The sequence below is a fragment of the Seriola lalandi genome, unplaced genomic scaffold, assembly GCF_002814215.2.
Source record: "Seriola lalandi dorsalis isolate HSWRI2012SDOR001 ecotype SW California unplaced genomic scaffold, Sedor1 jcf7180002054962, whole genome shotgun sequence".
In the NCBI taxonomy this organism is placed as follows: domain Eukaryota; kingdom Metazoa; phylum Chordata; class Actinopteri; order Carangiformes; family Carangidae; genus Seriola; species Seriola lalandi.
In genome coordinates this window covers 357,804-375,078 of record NW_019525513.1, presented here as the reverse complement: position 1 = coordinate 375,078, position 17,275 = coordinate 357,804, and the positions used below count along the sequence as shown (strand labels likewise).

Genomic DNA, 17,275 nt, shown 5'->3' with positions numbered 1-17,275 from the left:
TGCTGACATATTACCACCTTTTAAGTTGATATGTCAAAACCTGCTAGGAAACAATTGTTTATTTGCACACGCAGAAGACAGGCACGTCAGCATCCGTACACCAGTGCAGTCCTGTTTCTGGCCACCTGACGAACACAAGTCCAGTATTCACTCTATTTTTAACTGAGTTTCAGTGTTGAGCTGAGGAGAGCTGTGAAAGTCGTGGGCTGAAAAACCAAAGTAATTAAAAGATGCTTTCTGCGGAGCTGAGGGGAAATACAGAATCTGATTCTCTGTAAATTAATCACTACGAGAGACGGAGGGTACAATCGGCATTCACACCATGGTCAAATGATTCTGCAGTAGATATGAGTATTTATAGACATTGATGTAAAACACGCAAATTTTTGCCGCTTACCCACGGTGTGACGTCTTTCAGAGCACAAACACTGTAAACACATCTGTCACCTGTCCAGGGCAGTGCTGTTAAACCAGAAACAGCGCGTCTCCTCTGCACTCGGGGATGAAAGAATGAGCACCTGCAGCCCTGAAATAAGTCTTAAAAACACACAATCAGCGTCTCATGCGGAGGCTCCGACACTTACAGGAGCACCAACCCGGGGATGAGACACGACGGATCTGTTTTACCAGCAGCTAGCAGCTCACTCTCGTTAACCCAACCTGGTAATATCTGCTGCAATAAAGCAGACACACGCCAACGGGTGGGGATGGAGGCATATTTCTTAAATGCTTTCAGCTATAAACTTCACACAACTCTTCACAAAGAGCTGCAAGTTAATAATGCTAATTCTCTTCAAACAGAACCACCACCATGGTAATAGCAGCTACGTCAGGCACCATTTCACCTGCAGTTTCAACCCTATTAGTGGAGGTTTCTGTCTGTGAGAAACCAGATGTATGAAGCTGATGCTCTCGCTGTCGGATATCTTGCCTTGGTCGTTTATTTTCGTACCAAAACGTCTGGAAATCATTGCAGCTACAACACTAACGGAACAACAGTTCAATTCTTCAAGAAGGTGCTGGCTTTTCAAAGCGTGCTTCTCCGTAAATGTAGTCACACTGAAGAATAGCCCTTTTATGGAAACAAGGCAGAGTCGAGTTCTTTCCTCCATCGCTCCACCTAACCGTGAAAGATTCAGGTCTGAGAATTGAGTGTGAATGAATTATCTTCCACTCAGAGAAAGTCCTTTCAACTGAAAGTTTCTTAAGCCTCACAACTCTGTGAGCTTTCCCTCTGTCTCGTCTGTTTGCTTGTTTAACTGTCTCTCTACCAGGCTGCTCACATTTCTTTAATATCCCAGAAAGAGAGGAGTAACTCATTATTATTGTTAAGGACAGACGATGTTGCACCGACACAGTTTGTTGTCTTATGATCATCTAGCTCACACAAGGAGACTAATTACAATTTACTCATCCTGCAAATTGGCTTCTTACACGCTTGTTAATCTCTTTTTGTTTCCTGTGTTTCATGTGCTTCTCTGTTACTCTCTTTATCCTAGAAATAAAGGTGCCTTAACCTCATAGGATTTTCATTCAGTTATTCACAGAGGGTTTCAGAAAACACCACGTCCCAATGTGGGACTGTTGAGTGATGATTTAATCTCATTCCTTTTCGTGTCTTTGGACACTGATTTATTCATGAGAGCTTCTTTGGAGAGAATCATACTTCAGATGACACTAAAGACTGCAGCTTTCTGATGCCTGCAGCATTGCCAGTAGCTTCCCACTGACCACTGTGCTGGAAATAACATCCCTTTAAGACTGTTGTGAAATTAATTAATCCAAGTTAATCAAGTGTGGTGTATGTACTGATACTGAGGGGGTGTTTAACAAAGTACTGTCTCCTAGTCTCTTAAGCTGCTGTCACCGAGGCGGCGTTCCAAAGTAATGCGTTTTCATTTTAAAACAGTTTTAAGATGAGCGTTTTAGCTCTGTATCAGAAACAATCTCCGTCCATGCTAATACACCTGAATAGGCACATCACATGACACCTGTAAGTAAGCAGGAAGCAGATTGTCTTCTCTGCGGTTGAGTTGTTGCAGAAAATACCACGAACGAGGAGGAACAGCAAAGACAGTTGTGGCGTTAAAATGCAGAATGTAACTGCACAACAGCTGCTGGCAAAGAGACAACAACCCTTCATTATCCATGTTAGTCGAGGCTGATAAGACCCAATCAGAGAGTGGGCGTGGGCGCCGCCTCATGGTTTCATCTCTGTTTTTCTGCCCTCCCAGACTATATCACAACTAAAATGGGGTCAGCAGCAACCTCCAAAAGTCTCAGTTTTAGGGGCTCAAAAACAAAACTCTGGACTAGTGTGGATGACAGGTGTAAACGCCGCCCCGACTGATGAATCTACAACAGTAAAACTAACCAAATAAAGCAGATTCAGCATTACGTTAGATCATATGTTCTTCTAATTATGAGGCCAGACAGCTCAATACTGGAAACAGGGGGAAAAGCTCTGTCCAAAGCTACAAAAAAAAAAAAAAACAATCAGCCTACCTGCAGTAGATTCAGATCAGCGCACTCCCAGTTTAGAGACGCAGCAGGAGCACAGGAGCTGGACGATGAGCTGCTGTGGACGGGGTCATCTGCAAAAAAAATTCCCACAGAAAAAAGCAAATATCAGTTTAAGTGTACACTTTATTTGGAATATTTATTACCTGTTTATCCTTAGCCATCAAACAGCACTTCACTAAGCTAACCATTTAATCTCCTGCTGCCTTTAGCTTCATACTCAACATACATATTTAACGAGTGGTATCCATCTTCTCATTTATTTCTCGGCAAGAAAGCAATAAATGCATTTCCCAAAATGTCAAACTATTCCTTTAATGGTTTCCCAGTAAAAGAAACTTCTACAAAAATTTAATTATAATCACATTTCTTAGGGACCTCTAAACTACTTTAATGATGACTATAAAATACCTTTTTCTCCATTGTATAACTACTATTAAAGAGAAACTATGAGCCATTTGACAGTGACACAAATGGGTGCAGTGATTATTTTGCAGTTTAAGACCAATTTTCTCCATCTGCCTGAAGGACAAAGAACTCATGATTGATGTGGAGTTGAATTAATTTTAGCACAGGAAGGAAGTTCAAATTATTTCAGAATTAATGGTTAATTTTCCACCAGCAGCTATCTGGAGAAAATGTCATGGCTGCAGAGAGGGAGGGAAGAATTTAAGCAAATGCACACACACAGTTACATTTAAAGTCACACACACACACTTGTTTTTACAGGCAGTCTTGTCTGTCGACAACAAACACTTAGCCAGCCCTCCCCTGATTATAATCAATGTGTGAGGGTGCTTTGGGGTACAAGTGTCACCGCCCCGTCCCCTCCAGGTAATCAGGTAGTCACCAGCCTTGACCCCCACCCAGGGACTCCGCACTTCATGGCGTCCTGCGTGCCGTCACACTCGCCGTGTGGGAGGAACGCATTGATTTGAAAGGGCCGACGTGTGTGTTTTGTATCGTAATCACGGAAACACATCAATCCCGTATTTCAAGCCGATCCTTGAACTTTTCATCTCGCTTTATTGGAGACATTCTTCAAATTACACTTTCTACTTTTCATTCTTCTCATTCTCTTGTTGGCATTTGATTAGTCTGACTGACTGTGAGCATTTCAAGAAGTCATTATCCCCACAGCTTCAGCTCAGTAGACTTCATGTCTGGAGGTCTAACATCAGCGTGGATTTTACAGAATTAAATACAAAGACTTCAGGTCTGACAGCAATGAAGAACCACTGAACTTATCAAAGAGGCAGCTGACTTTAAACCAGGAAATGAGAAACAAGAAAGTTTTGTGAAGGTGCGTGTGTATGTGGAGAGACAGACTGACAGATATAATGTAGATTTACTGTTTCCTTTGTGCCAGTTACAGCGCCACAGACTTAAAACACTTTAACACTAAATGATTACTGTATGAAACTGTTTTTTACAGTGTTCTGTGTATTGGGGACTGTGTATAAGATAAGACTTAATTACTAATATGCATATTACTGCAGCACAGAGACAGATAATAAGGAAATTAAACTAATAGAAATTATTTGAATGAAATAATTAAAGTAAAATTAAATATTAAGGAAAACGGAGAAGCTATAAACAACATTTTCATTGCACAACCTTAGAATATGTTATTTATTTGTGCAAAAGAATCAAATGAGTGCAGTTGTGCAATTCAGGTAGCCATGATATGGAAGTATATTTAAAGGTATCATTAATAATTACTGTACACAAAATAAAAAAGTGAACATATATAGTGGTATTTAAATATATACAGCAAGCTACACACACTGTACAGTAACAATACAGTGCTGTTCAGTAAATAAAGTAGATATCATCACTGGTAATCACTGGAAACACATAACCAAACATTACAGTATTAATATGTTGGATGGCTGATGGAAGATGAAAGGAAGTTACACTTGTCAAGAATTCAGAATAAATCTATTTGTAAGTGGCACGCTGAAAATTTCATTAAATGTCACTCTGCAAAATCATCAGCAGAACAAATGAAGTGCACAGTCTCATTTGTCTCATCTGCCAGGTGATCCAACGTCCTGCGACTGACCTTTATGATGCACTTCTTGATGAGTGTCTTGATTGTGATTATGTTGTTCTAATTAATGCCAAGATTCGCTTCCCTCCAAGGGGGAGTAAGTTAATGATAACTTTGGCTTTAATTAAACAAAAGGGCAAAGGGCTTAATTATTTGTCCACAGCAGCGTTTTTAAGAGTCACTCTGTATGTATTTGAACAGTCACAGACGTGTGTAGCAACAAGTCCTCCAACCTGAACAACCACGAAGGTCGGTTTATCTCCGGTCGTCTCCTGCCACGGTTACAATAATAAACACACAGACCGTAGTTACCGATACCAGCGTACCAGACCTTCGTCGCCACGGTTACACTAATAAATGATCGTGGCTTGGTTAGGTTCGGCCACAAGTACTTCCTTGACGTCTGATGATCTTTGTTGTCGTGGTTACAATAACAACAACAACGTGGTTAGCTTTGTCAACATAAACTGCTACTTCCACATGGGAACCGGACACCGCTCTCCTGTGTGAAAGTCCCATGCTTTGTCACCTCCTGTCAAAACTACTACGGCCGCAAGATGTCACCTAGCAACAAAGGGGTCGTAACTATGGGTGGTAGTAACCTACGACGTAACTGAAGAAGAATGAGCCTCGAGTAGCAGGTCCCCGGTTCGAATCCCACTCGGCTAGACCCTTTACTGCATGTCTCTCCCCCATTCTTTCTTGTACTTCCTGTCTCCCTCCACTCTCCCTATCAAATAAAGGCATAAAAATCAAATGAATAAAAAACGAATGCTTTTCCTGTTGTCTCCAAAGCCTCCAATGTTAACCACAGAGACATTTTCAACAGGAAGAAAATAGAGGAGACTGATATTAAAAACAGAAGGCAACACATGCCATCAGTCACTTATAGCACATTAATATAGGGCATACTGTTATGAATGATGAATAAAAAATACAGAAGCAAAGGGTGTAAAGAACCTGGAGGAGGAGATCTGCAAAGAGCCATATCTGCTAAATGTCTGGTGCAGCCGGGAACTTCTCACAAGCCATCTGGCAATTGTGACTTGTTACAGATTTCTGGACACAGAAAAAAAAAAAGAGATGAGTTTATGTCCTTCCTGCGTTACTCACCTCCCATAGTGTCAGTTTATTGCATAGAGCAAGAGACAGAGCAGTTTGCCTCAGCGGCCTGTGCCAACACTACAAAAGAGAATATTTACAGCCTGACAGATTTCATTATAATCAGCTCGTGTAGTGTCCATGTGTCTATGTCTTCCTCGTTAACTATGCAATGAAATAGCTCTTAATACAGCATCCAGACAGCTTCCTGCTTTAGCCTCTTCTCGCCGAGACAAAAAGGGGTTAACTTTGTCACCCGCTTCTCTTTTTGTGATTACAAAGAAAATGCAATCACTACTTCCTCCCTGAGTACTGTGATGCTCACTGCAGGCATCAAGACAACCTGACAACCATGAATTATTTTAACCACATAATGAGTTTGAAATATTACACGCTGCCATCTCCAATGCGTGGTATTGAAGAAAACCTGCAGCTAGAAAACTGAGCCACCTGTGAACCGACACTGAGAAAGGAAGAAAAAAAAAAAAACCCAGTCACCTTGAGTGTGTTGCTTAACAGCATGACGTGCTCATGCAGCAGGACTACTGATAACTGCACTACAACAAGCAGGAACAGCCATGGCTCAAGGCTAATGCATCACATGTACCTCGGATATGTCAACAGAGAATCATCACAGGCGATCGGAGCAACTGAAATCATGAGATTAAAGATACTAATTAAAAAAATGAATTCAGATTAGCCTAGGTTGCAGGTGTTGTAACAAAGGCAAACAACAACCATAATAAGTGGAATATTATAAGCATTACCTAATTGTGAAATTTAACCACTACTCAATAATTAATGTTGAAATTTTATGGAATAGTTTTGTTTGACATTTTGGGAAATACACTTATGCACAATACCACTCATACCGTGTGTATGCTATAAATGAAGCTACTGTCAACAGCTGCTTATCTTAGGTTAGCATAAAGACTGGTAACAGCTAGCATGTATGCCTTTTCTAAAGTAATAACATCCACCTATCAGCACCTCTAATTAACAGTCCAGAAAGTCCACCCGCCAAGAAATGGTCTGGCACATAACTACCCATAAAACCACAAGCTGTTGTTTTTACACTTCTGTCTTTTGTGCAGATTAAAGAAACAAGATATAATGTGTTAATTAGTGAGCTGAAAAAGTAATGGTAGGCGATTTTTGTCACCTTTGGTAGCTTTTCTAGTCTAGTCATGCAAAGCTAAGTGAACCCTAAAGCAAGAACATGTATTTCCCAAAATATCATCCATTCCTCTAAATACTTCAGAGTTTTTAAACACTGAAATATTTCACTATGAAACCATCTAGCTGAGTTTATGGGCTGCAGATTTTGAAATTCCCAAGTTCACAAATTTGAATTTTGAAGTGTTTTCAGGGTCTGTGAGCTCACACGGGAAATTCAAGTGTCCAACATTTGCTGGCTGTGAAAATAGGTAACTGCAGGTTTAAATTTCAATGTTAAGTATTTAGCAGTGATTAAATTTTACAGTTAAGTAATCAGTTGCAGACAAGATTCAGATTATTTTGGCCCTTATTTACTTCTATATGATTTCTACCTGTAAGAAAAACTATTTTTCCAATGCAATGACACACATGAAAAAACTCATATTAAAGCATTAAAATTTCATGTGGTTCCACAAGATGTGGCGGCCGTTTTTTCAGCCTCAATCGAAAACACAATGGCTCCAGGAGCTTGTTCGACGGAGTACACAAGACAGATGGGAAGTGACATGTGTAACCCAGAGGGCACAATGTAAGACTGCAGCGTCACTGGACTTCAGTGTGTGTGTGTGTGTGTGTGTGTGCTAGTTTGTGTAGCACCTTTCCTCTCCATTTTCCTCAGACAAAAAGGATCATGTAAACACATTATTCTCTTTCACTCTGATGTCAGGCTACCTAACTCCTCAAAGTCTCATGTACAATAGTAACCCCAGCTGTTCTCCCTTAGGCAGCAGCAGCAGCAACAAATGCAGCCTGCCAGGAGTTTTTTTGTCACCCCTCCAACTTGCCGCTGCAGCGCGGGCTTTGATGCAGACGAGCCCGGGCATCGGATGGATGGTGTGTTGGGCGACGGAGGCCGAGGTGTCAAGTCACTGAAGCGTTTCGGGCGAGTTGGATGCCAGATTGTTCAATAAATAAACTCCGACTGGGAGAGGAAAGTGGGCAGCGAGAGGACGAGATGTGGGAGGGATGCTGGCATCGCCGAGTCATTTAGAGCGTGTGACAGCACGAGCACAGACTGGGCTCTTTAGTTGTTGGTTGGTAGTGGGCTGTTTGGTTTAAACACAAGCGCTGCATGTACACACGTATGTTTTTTTATGTGTTTGATTATAAATAAAGAGAAAGAAGAAGAATCTTATCAGCATTTGGCTCATGTCTGTATTTTAGCCTCATACTGTAAAATCTGTGTTTGTTTCCTTAACTTGAATAGAGTGTCCTTAAGATTTCAAAATGTCCTCCATCTTGGATTTCAGACATTTGACAGGTGATGCTGTAAATCCATTGTATGATCATGATTTTCATTTAGTTCAGCTTCTTCTGAGTTCTTAAAAATGTTGATGGTCCAGTCTCTAAAAGTCACACCAGTGATCTCACTTAATCCATTATGAGGTCAATTTAAAAGGTGCTAAAGAAGTGTTTACATCTTTACAGTGTGTACATCTTACTATGAGCAATACAACACCACTTTCAGCCAAGAGGTTATTTTACATGAGAGATTTCAGTTTCTTTTTTCCTCTATGTGCTTGTCACTTGTCGTAAGTGGGAGGGGCATCATTTAAAAAAACGGTGACGTCACTAACTTCAGAGCACCAACCAGTATATAACAATATTTGCATCAGAATGTGATGAAGCACATTGGCTTAATTTTTTTTTTTTTTTTTTGATTGTTGCTTATTTAGTCATGAATATTTAATTTTATACAGAAATACTTTAGATTCAAAGCCAAATTCTCAAGGGCTTTAAAATTAATCACTGTTAGTGGATAATGGAGCTATAATATCTAATCAAGGGGGCAGTTAATGTTTTCTTTTTAATATAATTCATTAAAAAAATGCATCACAAATATTTTTGGAAATATGCAGCAATATTTGCAGATACTTAAATTCTATGTGGACATGGACGTAACACCCACAAAGCATTGGGGGGAAAGTGCATTCCTAGACTGAAGACACAATTAGAAATGATTTGTTGGCATGAGCAGACCTCAGAGTTCAAGAAGACTCTCCCCATCTCTCAGCTCCTGCACAAATGTTTTACAGCCTGGACAGTGAAAAAAGGCCCCTGAGATGAGGAAATGTCAGATCGGTTGATATGTGTTTGAGAGGGGGGAAAAAAAAGGAAAATTGAGTGGGAGATGTGTGTGCTCTGCCGTTGGAGAAAATGGCAAAGGTACAGAGAGGAAATTGCAGTCAAACCACTTTAACAGGCAGACCTGCCACAGGAACCATTTGACTGTTTGGAAAGTGGAAGCTTGTTAATCTGCGGTAAAGCTGAACCAACTCGTTTTTGTGTCCACGTTTCCTCTGACACATCTCAGGTTGAGAATCAGGATGGGGTTAGGGTTCGGACAATTATATTTATTAGTATTTATTTGCTTGTGCCATCTCGACAGAGTATTTGTTGTTATTGTAGATGCATTATGTAGACACATTCTGCCATCTGTAGACATCTTATTGTGAGTACAAACACAGTTATATAAATTCTGATATTGTTTTATTTTACAGTCATGTGTTCCATATTGCATTATTCGGAAATTATATAAACTGTTATTTTTACAACAGTTTTATATTTTTTTTTATATTTTAGACTTTTAGTTCTTTGGTTCCCCTATTAAGCTCTAACTCATGGTATTTTGTACAACCTCTCAAATGTTGCAAGCCATACTGCCATCTAAAGACAATCTATACATTTAAACAAAATATTTGTCTTTATTTTTTCATGCATTTGGCTCCAAAAGGAGAAAAATCCAAACGTCTATATTATCCGCAACACTCTTGTATCTAAAATGGTCCTATGGCACCACCTTGTGGCTGGAACAACGTATTGGTTAGTTTTCTTTTCAAACACTACAAATACACTGACCTCGCAGCATACTGTACTTGTGTGTTGTTGCTAACAGTGCTCTCAGTCCAGAGAGATGGTGTGTGAATGCTCCACATAAGGAGCGGTATTTGTATTCAATCTTGCTCTTTTCTTTATGGATTTTCAAACAGTGGTTATCATTTTCCAAGCACAGCAACTTTGCCTCCAAATACATTTGTATAACCAAACCTCTATTTTGTGAGGAGCATTTTGACACGACTGCTAGTTTGTGTGCACTATGTAGGCCAGTCATTTGTATGGCTTTATAGAGGTGTAGCTACTGTCAGTTCACACAAGAATCACAAGGACTATGATAATCTGATCAGGACTTGAACGCATGAACAACAGAGAGTGGTAGTTACTCATACTAAATATGAATGAAAAGATTTACTTAAGAGCAAAACTATATTTTGAAATAAATAAATACCATAATATTGAATTTGAAAAGTCAAATTCACAAGAAAAAGGTATAAAAAAATGTAAAAAGAAACACACACACATACACACACTTGGTCTGGTGTGATCAGTAGCTTATCCTAGCTAATGTTAGCTAATAGCAAACTAGAGAGGTATTGCTGTATAACACTGGCTAACTTTGAGTATTAGAGCTGAGCCTTCAACTCAACTACTCAGGTGTATTTCGGGGGGAATAATGACTTTGCTATTTTTCTACATGAAAACAGAGGGAGCAAAAAATACAACTTACAGGAAGAGCCTCTTGAAAACGCCTGGTCACTGGCAGACAGCTTAAAGTTCGTGCTAAAACAGAAGATAGAAACACAGACAAAGATATAAATGCTTACATTTTTGTCAGTATTGACATGCTACACATGGTTAGCTCGGGTAGTTTCTCCACAATTCAACTGCTCGGTTCATTTTACAGTAGCCATGAGTAAAAGTACAAAGATACAGTTCAGATTCAGACTTACAGCCATAATAAACCTAGCAAACATAGTAAAGACAAAATGGCCGCTCTTTACCTTTAGAAGCGGTGGTGTAGTTCAACCGTTGGTCCATTTCTCGATTATTTATATTCCTTTGGTCCGTAAGTGTCCACGGGTTGAATAAATTAAGATTTTTTTTTTTTCATAACAGTATTTAAAGTTGTGAATATTGTCATGTGAAGTCAAATGCAGACAGTGGGACAACGTCGTCGGTCGTCTTCATCTTCTTCTTTCGACATTTTTCAATTTCCGGCCGGGCGGCTTTATTTTTAGATTTCCGGGTGGGGCGGCTTTGGGTATACTTTTTTTGCCTAACTTGCTGGCTACAAATTGGAGGTATCATCATTATGTTCTGTTGAATTTTCACCGCGGGATGGTCGCATGAAGGCAGTTGCGCACCTAATTGAAAAGTCGATGACATTTCCGGTATGCGAAGGTAGCTCTGATCCTTACAGGCTGAGGGTAATTATCGTTGGTCCCGCCCACTGTAAATCGAAATGTGATTGGTTAATTCATCTGCCACGTTCTATACAAACACATATGCGGTTATGGGGGGGGGGGGGTTTGGGCCTTCTGTCCCCGGTTATGAAGTAGTCCTAACAAGTGAGCCAAAAAAAAATCTGATTAAAGAACTCTACTTTCATGGTTTTAGGACAGTAACCTTTAGGCTAAAATTAGAATTAAAAGAGAATAATAAATTATATATGGAAGAGAAAAAATAGTAAATGAAAAAATGAAATATAACATTCAACCTCTCTCACATCTAACTTAGCTTAGCAGCGTGCCTTGCTCTGTTGAAAGGCCATGAAATGCACCCCCATTAATTCAAGCTGCTTGAAAATACCCTGAATCAACACTAAGCACTGTCAATGAATACAACAAACTAAAACAAACATTAATTTAAGAAAGCCTGCAAGCAACATGGGATCATATTTAATTATTTATTTTTGATTTATCCCAGATGTTTTGCCTTTCTGTAGAATCAGCAAGACTCCATCAAGCTGATGATGCCCACAAGTGAGAAATTAGTGTTTGACTCTAATGATGTTTTACACTTGATGTAACACTCAAGGTGAGAAAGATCTCCATAATGGAAGAAGGAAAATACCCCAGGTAGAGCTGACCTGATGGAAAGCTAACAGGATCAGTGGTCTGCACTCTGAAATATGATCCTATACTGCCCTCTGCTGGAGTGTATATGCCTCCACATGCATCACGTTCAATATTAAATTCTTATTTTTTTAAATAAATAATCACTTGAATAAATTGTGTAAAATATATAAATGACACAATCATTTGTTAAATAATTAAATAAATTATTAAAATTGAAATTATTGTTATGAAATAGTATTTGATCATTCGTATTTTCATAATTATATTTCTTAAGACTTTTATTTTTATATCAAAATGCCATTTCAAGTCTATTTTTATTTCATGGCATTTTTCCAAATTATTTCCTTCCACTTTTTATTGGATAATTTATGATGATTGTCCTCTCACCTTTCAGCCAATCACATACCTGCAGAACTGATTTAATAAGCTCAACAACTGCCAGATTCGGCCTGTTAGCTGCTATTAGCAAGAGCAACATTAGTGTTCATCACATGTGATTATTTATTTCGTATTGTCTTTTTTATTTGATCTTTTTTTTTTAATATTGAACGCTTTGTGGTTCCATCATTCATGTCAAAGGCAGTGAAAAAAATACAAACACCAGTAATGTTTAACATAATTTATATTTATTTTCTTTTGAACAAAATGTTAATAAATGTATTTGTTTTACGTCCAAAAAAGATCATGACTCGTGGGACGCATTTTATAAATAATTTCATCCAAGTCTTTTGTAGAAAAAAAAGAAAGTAAATTAGCAAACTAAAGCATCTCTAGTATGACAATATGACAACTTTATCATAATTTTTTCTCTATATTTGAACCCATTTCTCAATTCAAGCTTCATTTTTTTGTATATTTTTCTTTAGACCTCTTTATCTCATCTTTTTAACATCCAACTTAGTCCTACTCATCAACTCACACCACTGCTTTAGACAACAGAAAAATGCGGCAAAAATCTCAAAAAACAGACAAAAACCAAGGAGGCGAACAGAAAACACTGAGATTCCAACAGAGGGGGGAGGTAGGGGAAGTCGGGGAAGGGGAGGTGGCCATTTTGGGGATCCCACATCCTCAGGACATATTTACAACAGAAAGGACAAGGGGTTTGTGGTGGTGGTGGCGGTGGTGGTGAAGGTGGTGGTGGTGGTGGTGGTGGTGGTGGTTAGGGGAAAGTGGGTGGGGTAGTTTGGGGTGGGGTTCTTCTGCATAGATCCACAGGACTCAGATCGTGAACAGCTAGAGATCGAAGGGGACGGAGCACAAAGTGTGGGCCTGTTACATCCGCTGCTGTCTTCAAGGGGAAAGTAGTTCTCGTCAACACAGTTCGTCAAGGAAAAACAAACAAACGAAACAACACATCACACGAGAAAATCAAGCAAAAAACAGGGGGTCGGAAAGTAAACTGGGGGGGGGGGTTAAAGTATAAGAACTGCATCTTGAAAATCCAGAGGCGAGCGTAGACTTGACTTCCATGTGACATCCCACTCTATGTGAGTGTGTGTGTGTGTTTGTGTGTGTGTGTGTGAAATCAATGGTCATTACGTGATGTGAGGCGAGGTAAGGTCAAGCTGTTAATGGGGAAGGGAGGAGGCACTGATACCACGTTTTCACAGCCGAGAACAATTTGGAGGTGAAGTTAAAACTCCAATCTGTCTGTAACTGATCATTAGAGGCAACCAGGATGGAGGACAAGAAAGAAGAGAAAGATTTGGCGTCCTTAGCTTTAGTTTTTGGTGCATCTCTAGTTGCTCATGGTATCAGATTTAAGTATTGGATAGATCTATTTTTCTGTCCAATCTCTAGCTAAAGATGGGAGTTTAATCCCTTCTTAATCCCTGCGTGACCTGTCCTCATGTCAATGTGCACTTTATTAGCAGCAGCCATGCAAAAAAAACAAAACAAAAAAACAAAAAACAAAAACAAAATCAGATGGATCAGCCCTTTAAAACTCCTCACACTCCTCGCACGCTGACACTAACACAGCCCTTTGCTAGTCTGTGAAAGATAGCGGTTGATCAGCTTGTCTAAGGGTGATTTAAGAGTCGACACATTGATTGATTGGGTGGTTCTTGGTCACTTGCTCAACTACGATACTGAGAAGTCAAGCCGACAGTAGTGAAGAGGCCACAAAGTAGGACACTAACACCGGCTGTTTGTTTGTTTTTTTTCTCCATATTGCTCCATTGCCAGTATCTGCCTCGCTGGGCTTCTACAGCAGAGAGGCACTCAAAGATCCGGGGCCTCATTTATCAAACCACAGCACAGGACGAGCGCTACACGTCGAATACGAAAGAGGAAAACTGGTATTTACGAAACGTTGTTTGATAACACCTTCATGCAGCGATCAGTGACGAATCTGTCGGTGGATGGAAACGCCCCCAGAATGCAGAAAAATGGTCAACCACATCCCGATGGAAGTCCTAGTAGCGTTAAAGTGGAGTTACGTGTTGTGGATTAAATAAAGAAAGATAAAAGATATTTAAGTTCTGGTGCATCATGGGAGGGAAAGCTTCCCAACGTGTTCCTGCAGGGTCACTATCTCCCTACGGTCTGAACAAGTTCGAACAATATTGTGCCAAAGATCATGATACAGCATTTTCTAAATTAAAATTATAAAATTAAAATTATTTCTAAATTGCTAAACTACAATACTTAAAATTGACATTGGAAACTGGCTGCAGCATTTTCAATGTAATTCAAAGTTTAGAAATGTACTTTTAGAAAAAAGTTTCAGCTCAACAGAAAATAAACCCGTCTTAGTTCATCTAATTAAAATAAATGGTGCTGAAACCTCACGGGTAATAACTTAATTCCTCCGGCTCTCCTATATGGAGCTACAGGTGCTCAGTAATACAGACAAAATAGAGACATTAAAGACACTGTGAAATGAAAAATAGTTTTTCATATCAAAATCCATCTCTTTTCTTTTCTGTAAAATGTAAAACCCACCCATCATATAAAACTGCACTTAGTAGTAGGAAGATCTTAGTGAGAGTGTGTGTGTTGGCAAAAAACTTTTATATTTCCAAAGAATGCTGTTTAGGTCTAATTTATTAATTTAACCTTTATTACCTGCTTCTGATCTGACAGCGTGGGGGAGGCAGGTGGAGGTGTAGGGGACTGTATCGCACCGTATTCAAGGGTGTAAGGATAGAGAAGCCACACCCCCCTATGTTCTTTTTATTAAGCTAAAACTGAAGCTACAGACTCTCTACGATTAAAAGCTGAGCTGCGGTTTGTGCACGCTGGAGATTCGGTGATACCTGAAGAAGAAACCGATGAGTCAGACTGTGTGTGCAGAAAGCAGTTTACAGGCGGTTGATAAATGAGGCCCCTGGTGTTTTGACTTCATGCAGCTGTCCTCTGGTGTCCCTGGGTTGTCCCTGCAGTCAAACACTACCTGCAGACGAGCCACCTGGCCGCCTGTCTGCAACGACGACGCTACCGTCTGAGGTAAACTGATGGCAACGAAGCTCGGCATCAACTCCCGCAACACCCTGTAATCATGAGCTGAACCGTCGCTACCTTCATCCCTCCTAACTTGCTCAATGGCCCAACAAGTTAGAAGAGAGAGCGCGCCAGTCTCAGAGCACTTAAGGTCCAGAAACGTGTAGGCATGTACCGTCGTTTAAGAGGTCGAGAAAAAAGATCTAGTGGGACGAAATACAAGCTGAACATCAGAATATAGAAGAATCACAAACATTTTTTGTTTTTCAGAGACCCACATGGAGGATGGATGAGCTGGTCCTCGAGCAGCATCACACACACACGGCGGCTGAGGAGACGCCTCGGAGGTGATGGAGAGTAGGAAGTGGAACACAGTTGATATGTCAAAACATTCTGGCACCTGAAAATAATGCAGCAAGAATCTGAGGGTGATGATGAGCGAGGGCACACACTTCACCGATGTCCATTTTTTCCTCTGACATGCCATCCACACACACACACTGAAAACGGAGGGAGGGAGGGAGGGAGGGAGGGAGGGAGGGAAGGAAGGAAGGGAAGGAAGGAAGGAAGGAGAGGAGGGACAATATGCTAGAAAACATTTGGATGGAATAGAAACAATGAGCAGGTTTCAAGTGGCAAGAGGTCAGTTCTTTAGGGGGGCGGTTCTCAAACATCTCGGTTCGTCGATGTCCAATCCCAGCACCCTTAGCTCCAGTTAAAACCCTCCCACTTCCTGTGGTTGATGGTTCATCTGCGGCAGATTGTAGAGGCATTTCCCAGCATGTCTCGCCAGACGTGTCCCTGGCAGCCATGACATTGTAAAAGCCATAATGCTCTCGAGCGACATCACTCTTTACAAGCTCCAGCCTTGATTCAACCCCAAGGTTCACTCCTCATTAGAAGCACTCTCCTCTGGTGAGAAAATGGCAGCCATGCCCACCAACGTAGAATTATGGGAGGCTGAAATGATGATGACAGTGTGTAGGAGGACGAGGGCCAGCAGGCAGATCTTCAGTCGCCCGCTACACAGTCTCGGGGTAGCGGCGGAGGTGACCGAGGCCCCCTCGGGCTGGCAGGAAGAAGCAGTCCTTTTTATTGTCCCGCCTGAAGGGTTGTCCATTTTGGAGTCCCATCGGACGTCGCAGCACTCCGCCTCACTGTCTGATGGATGATCCCCCAAGAGCCCTGAGAAACAGAGACAGATGACAGCGGTTGACCATGCTGACTTTTACAGTACAAATATTTATATCAAGAGTCTCGGCGATGTGGTTTCCTGATGGTTGTCAGCCTTCAGATCACGAGACATTAAGGTTCTCCAGGGACAGAATTAAAGATTCAGCCTCTATGGCACTCTATTTAATTGTAGACTGATGTTTGTATTGTTAATTATCTGGGAAATTAATTGAGAAATTGTTTGTTGATTTTGGCTAATGCAGCAAATTAAATACCTGACAAAAGAAGTTACTTCGTTACAGCGACACAAAAGTGACATAAAGGTTAAATAACGGCATAAAGCTGCTTCTTTAGTTCAGCCTGATAAATAAACCAATCTGCTACAGTGCAGGTGTAATCTGATGCCGCCACTCTGCAGGAGAAACCTCAGGATTAGATGGAAGTAAAGCGTCTGAATGAAGCCTGAAAAACCAGTTCAAGCTCAGTTAAAAACATCAGTTTAATCGCAGCACAGTTAGACCGTCAGCGCGCCCAGCTGTAGTCGTGACGCGGAGGACCAGACACGGTGACCCTCCGCTGAACTCAGATTTAAGACCACAACCACGCAGGGGGGGTGACGCATCGCTGCATCAGTCGATGACTCTGGAAGTCTCAAGTTGGCGGCATGAAAAAGGGGAGCTGTCACCGCACTCATCTGCACAGGGAAAACTACACGAAGCTCACACAGCTCTCACTGAACGGAGGCGCGAGGAGTCGGATGACAGGCTGGTGGGGAAAACTGAGATCTGGAACAAAAACTTAAGGAGATAACAACCACAACTCTTTATTTTAAGGCCGTTAACCGTCT

At 40.8% G+C, this 17,275-nt stretch overlaps 1 protein-coding gene across 1 annotated transcript in view; it reads right to left on the bottom strand.

The window, feature by feature from the left end:
- Positions 1–12,412: 12,412 nt before the first annotated feature.
- The window catches only part of nalf1a (NALCN channel auxiliary factor 1a), a 32,577-nt gene continuing 27,714 nt past the window's right edge, over positions 12,413–17,275 (bottom strand). The window contains exon 3 of the mRNA XM_023395372.2: positions 12,413–16,440. Coding sequence (XP_023251140.1) covers positions 16,142–16,440 — 299 coding nt within the window. The 3' untranslated portion in view covers positions 12,413–16,141. The remainder of the gene's footprint in view (positions 16,441–17,275) is intronic.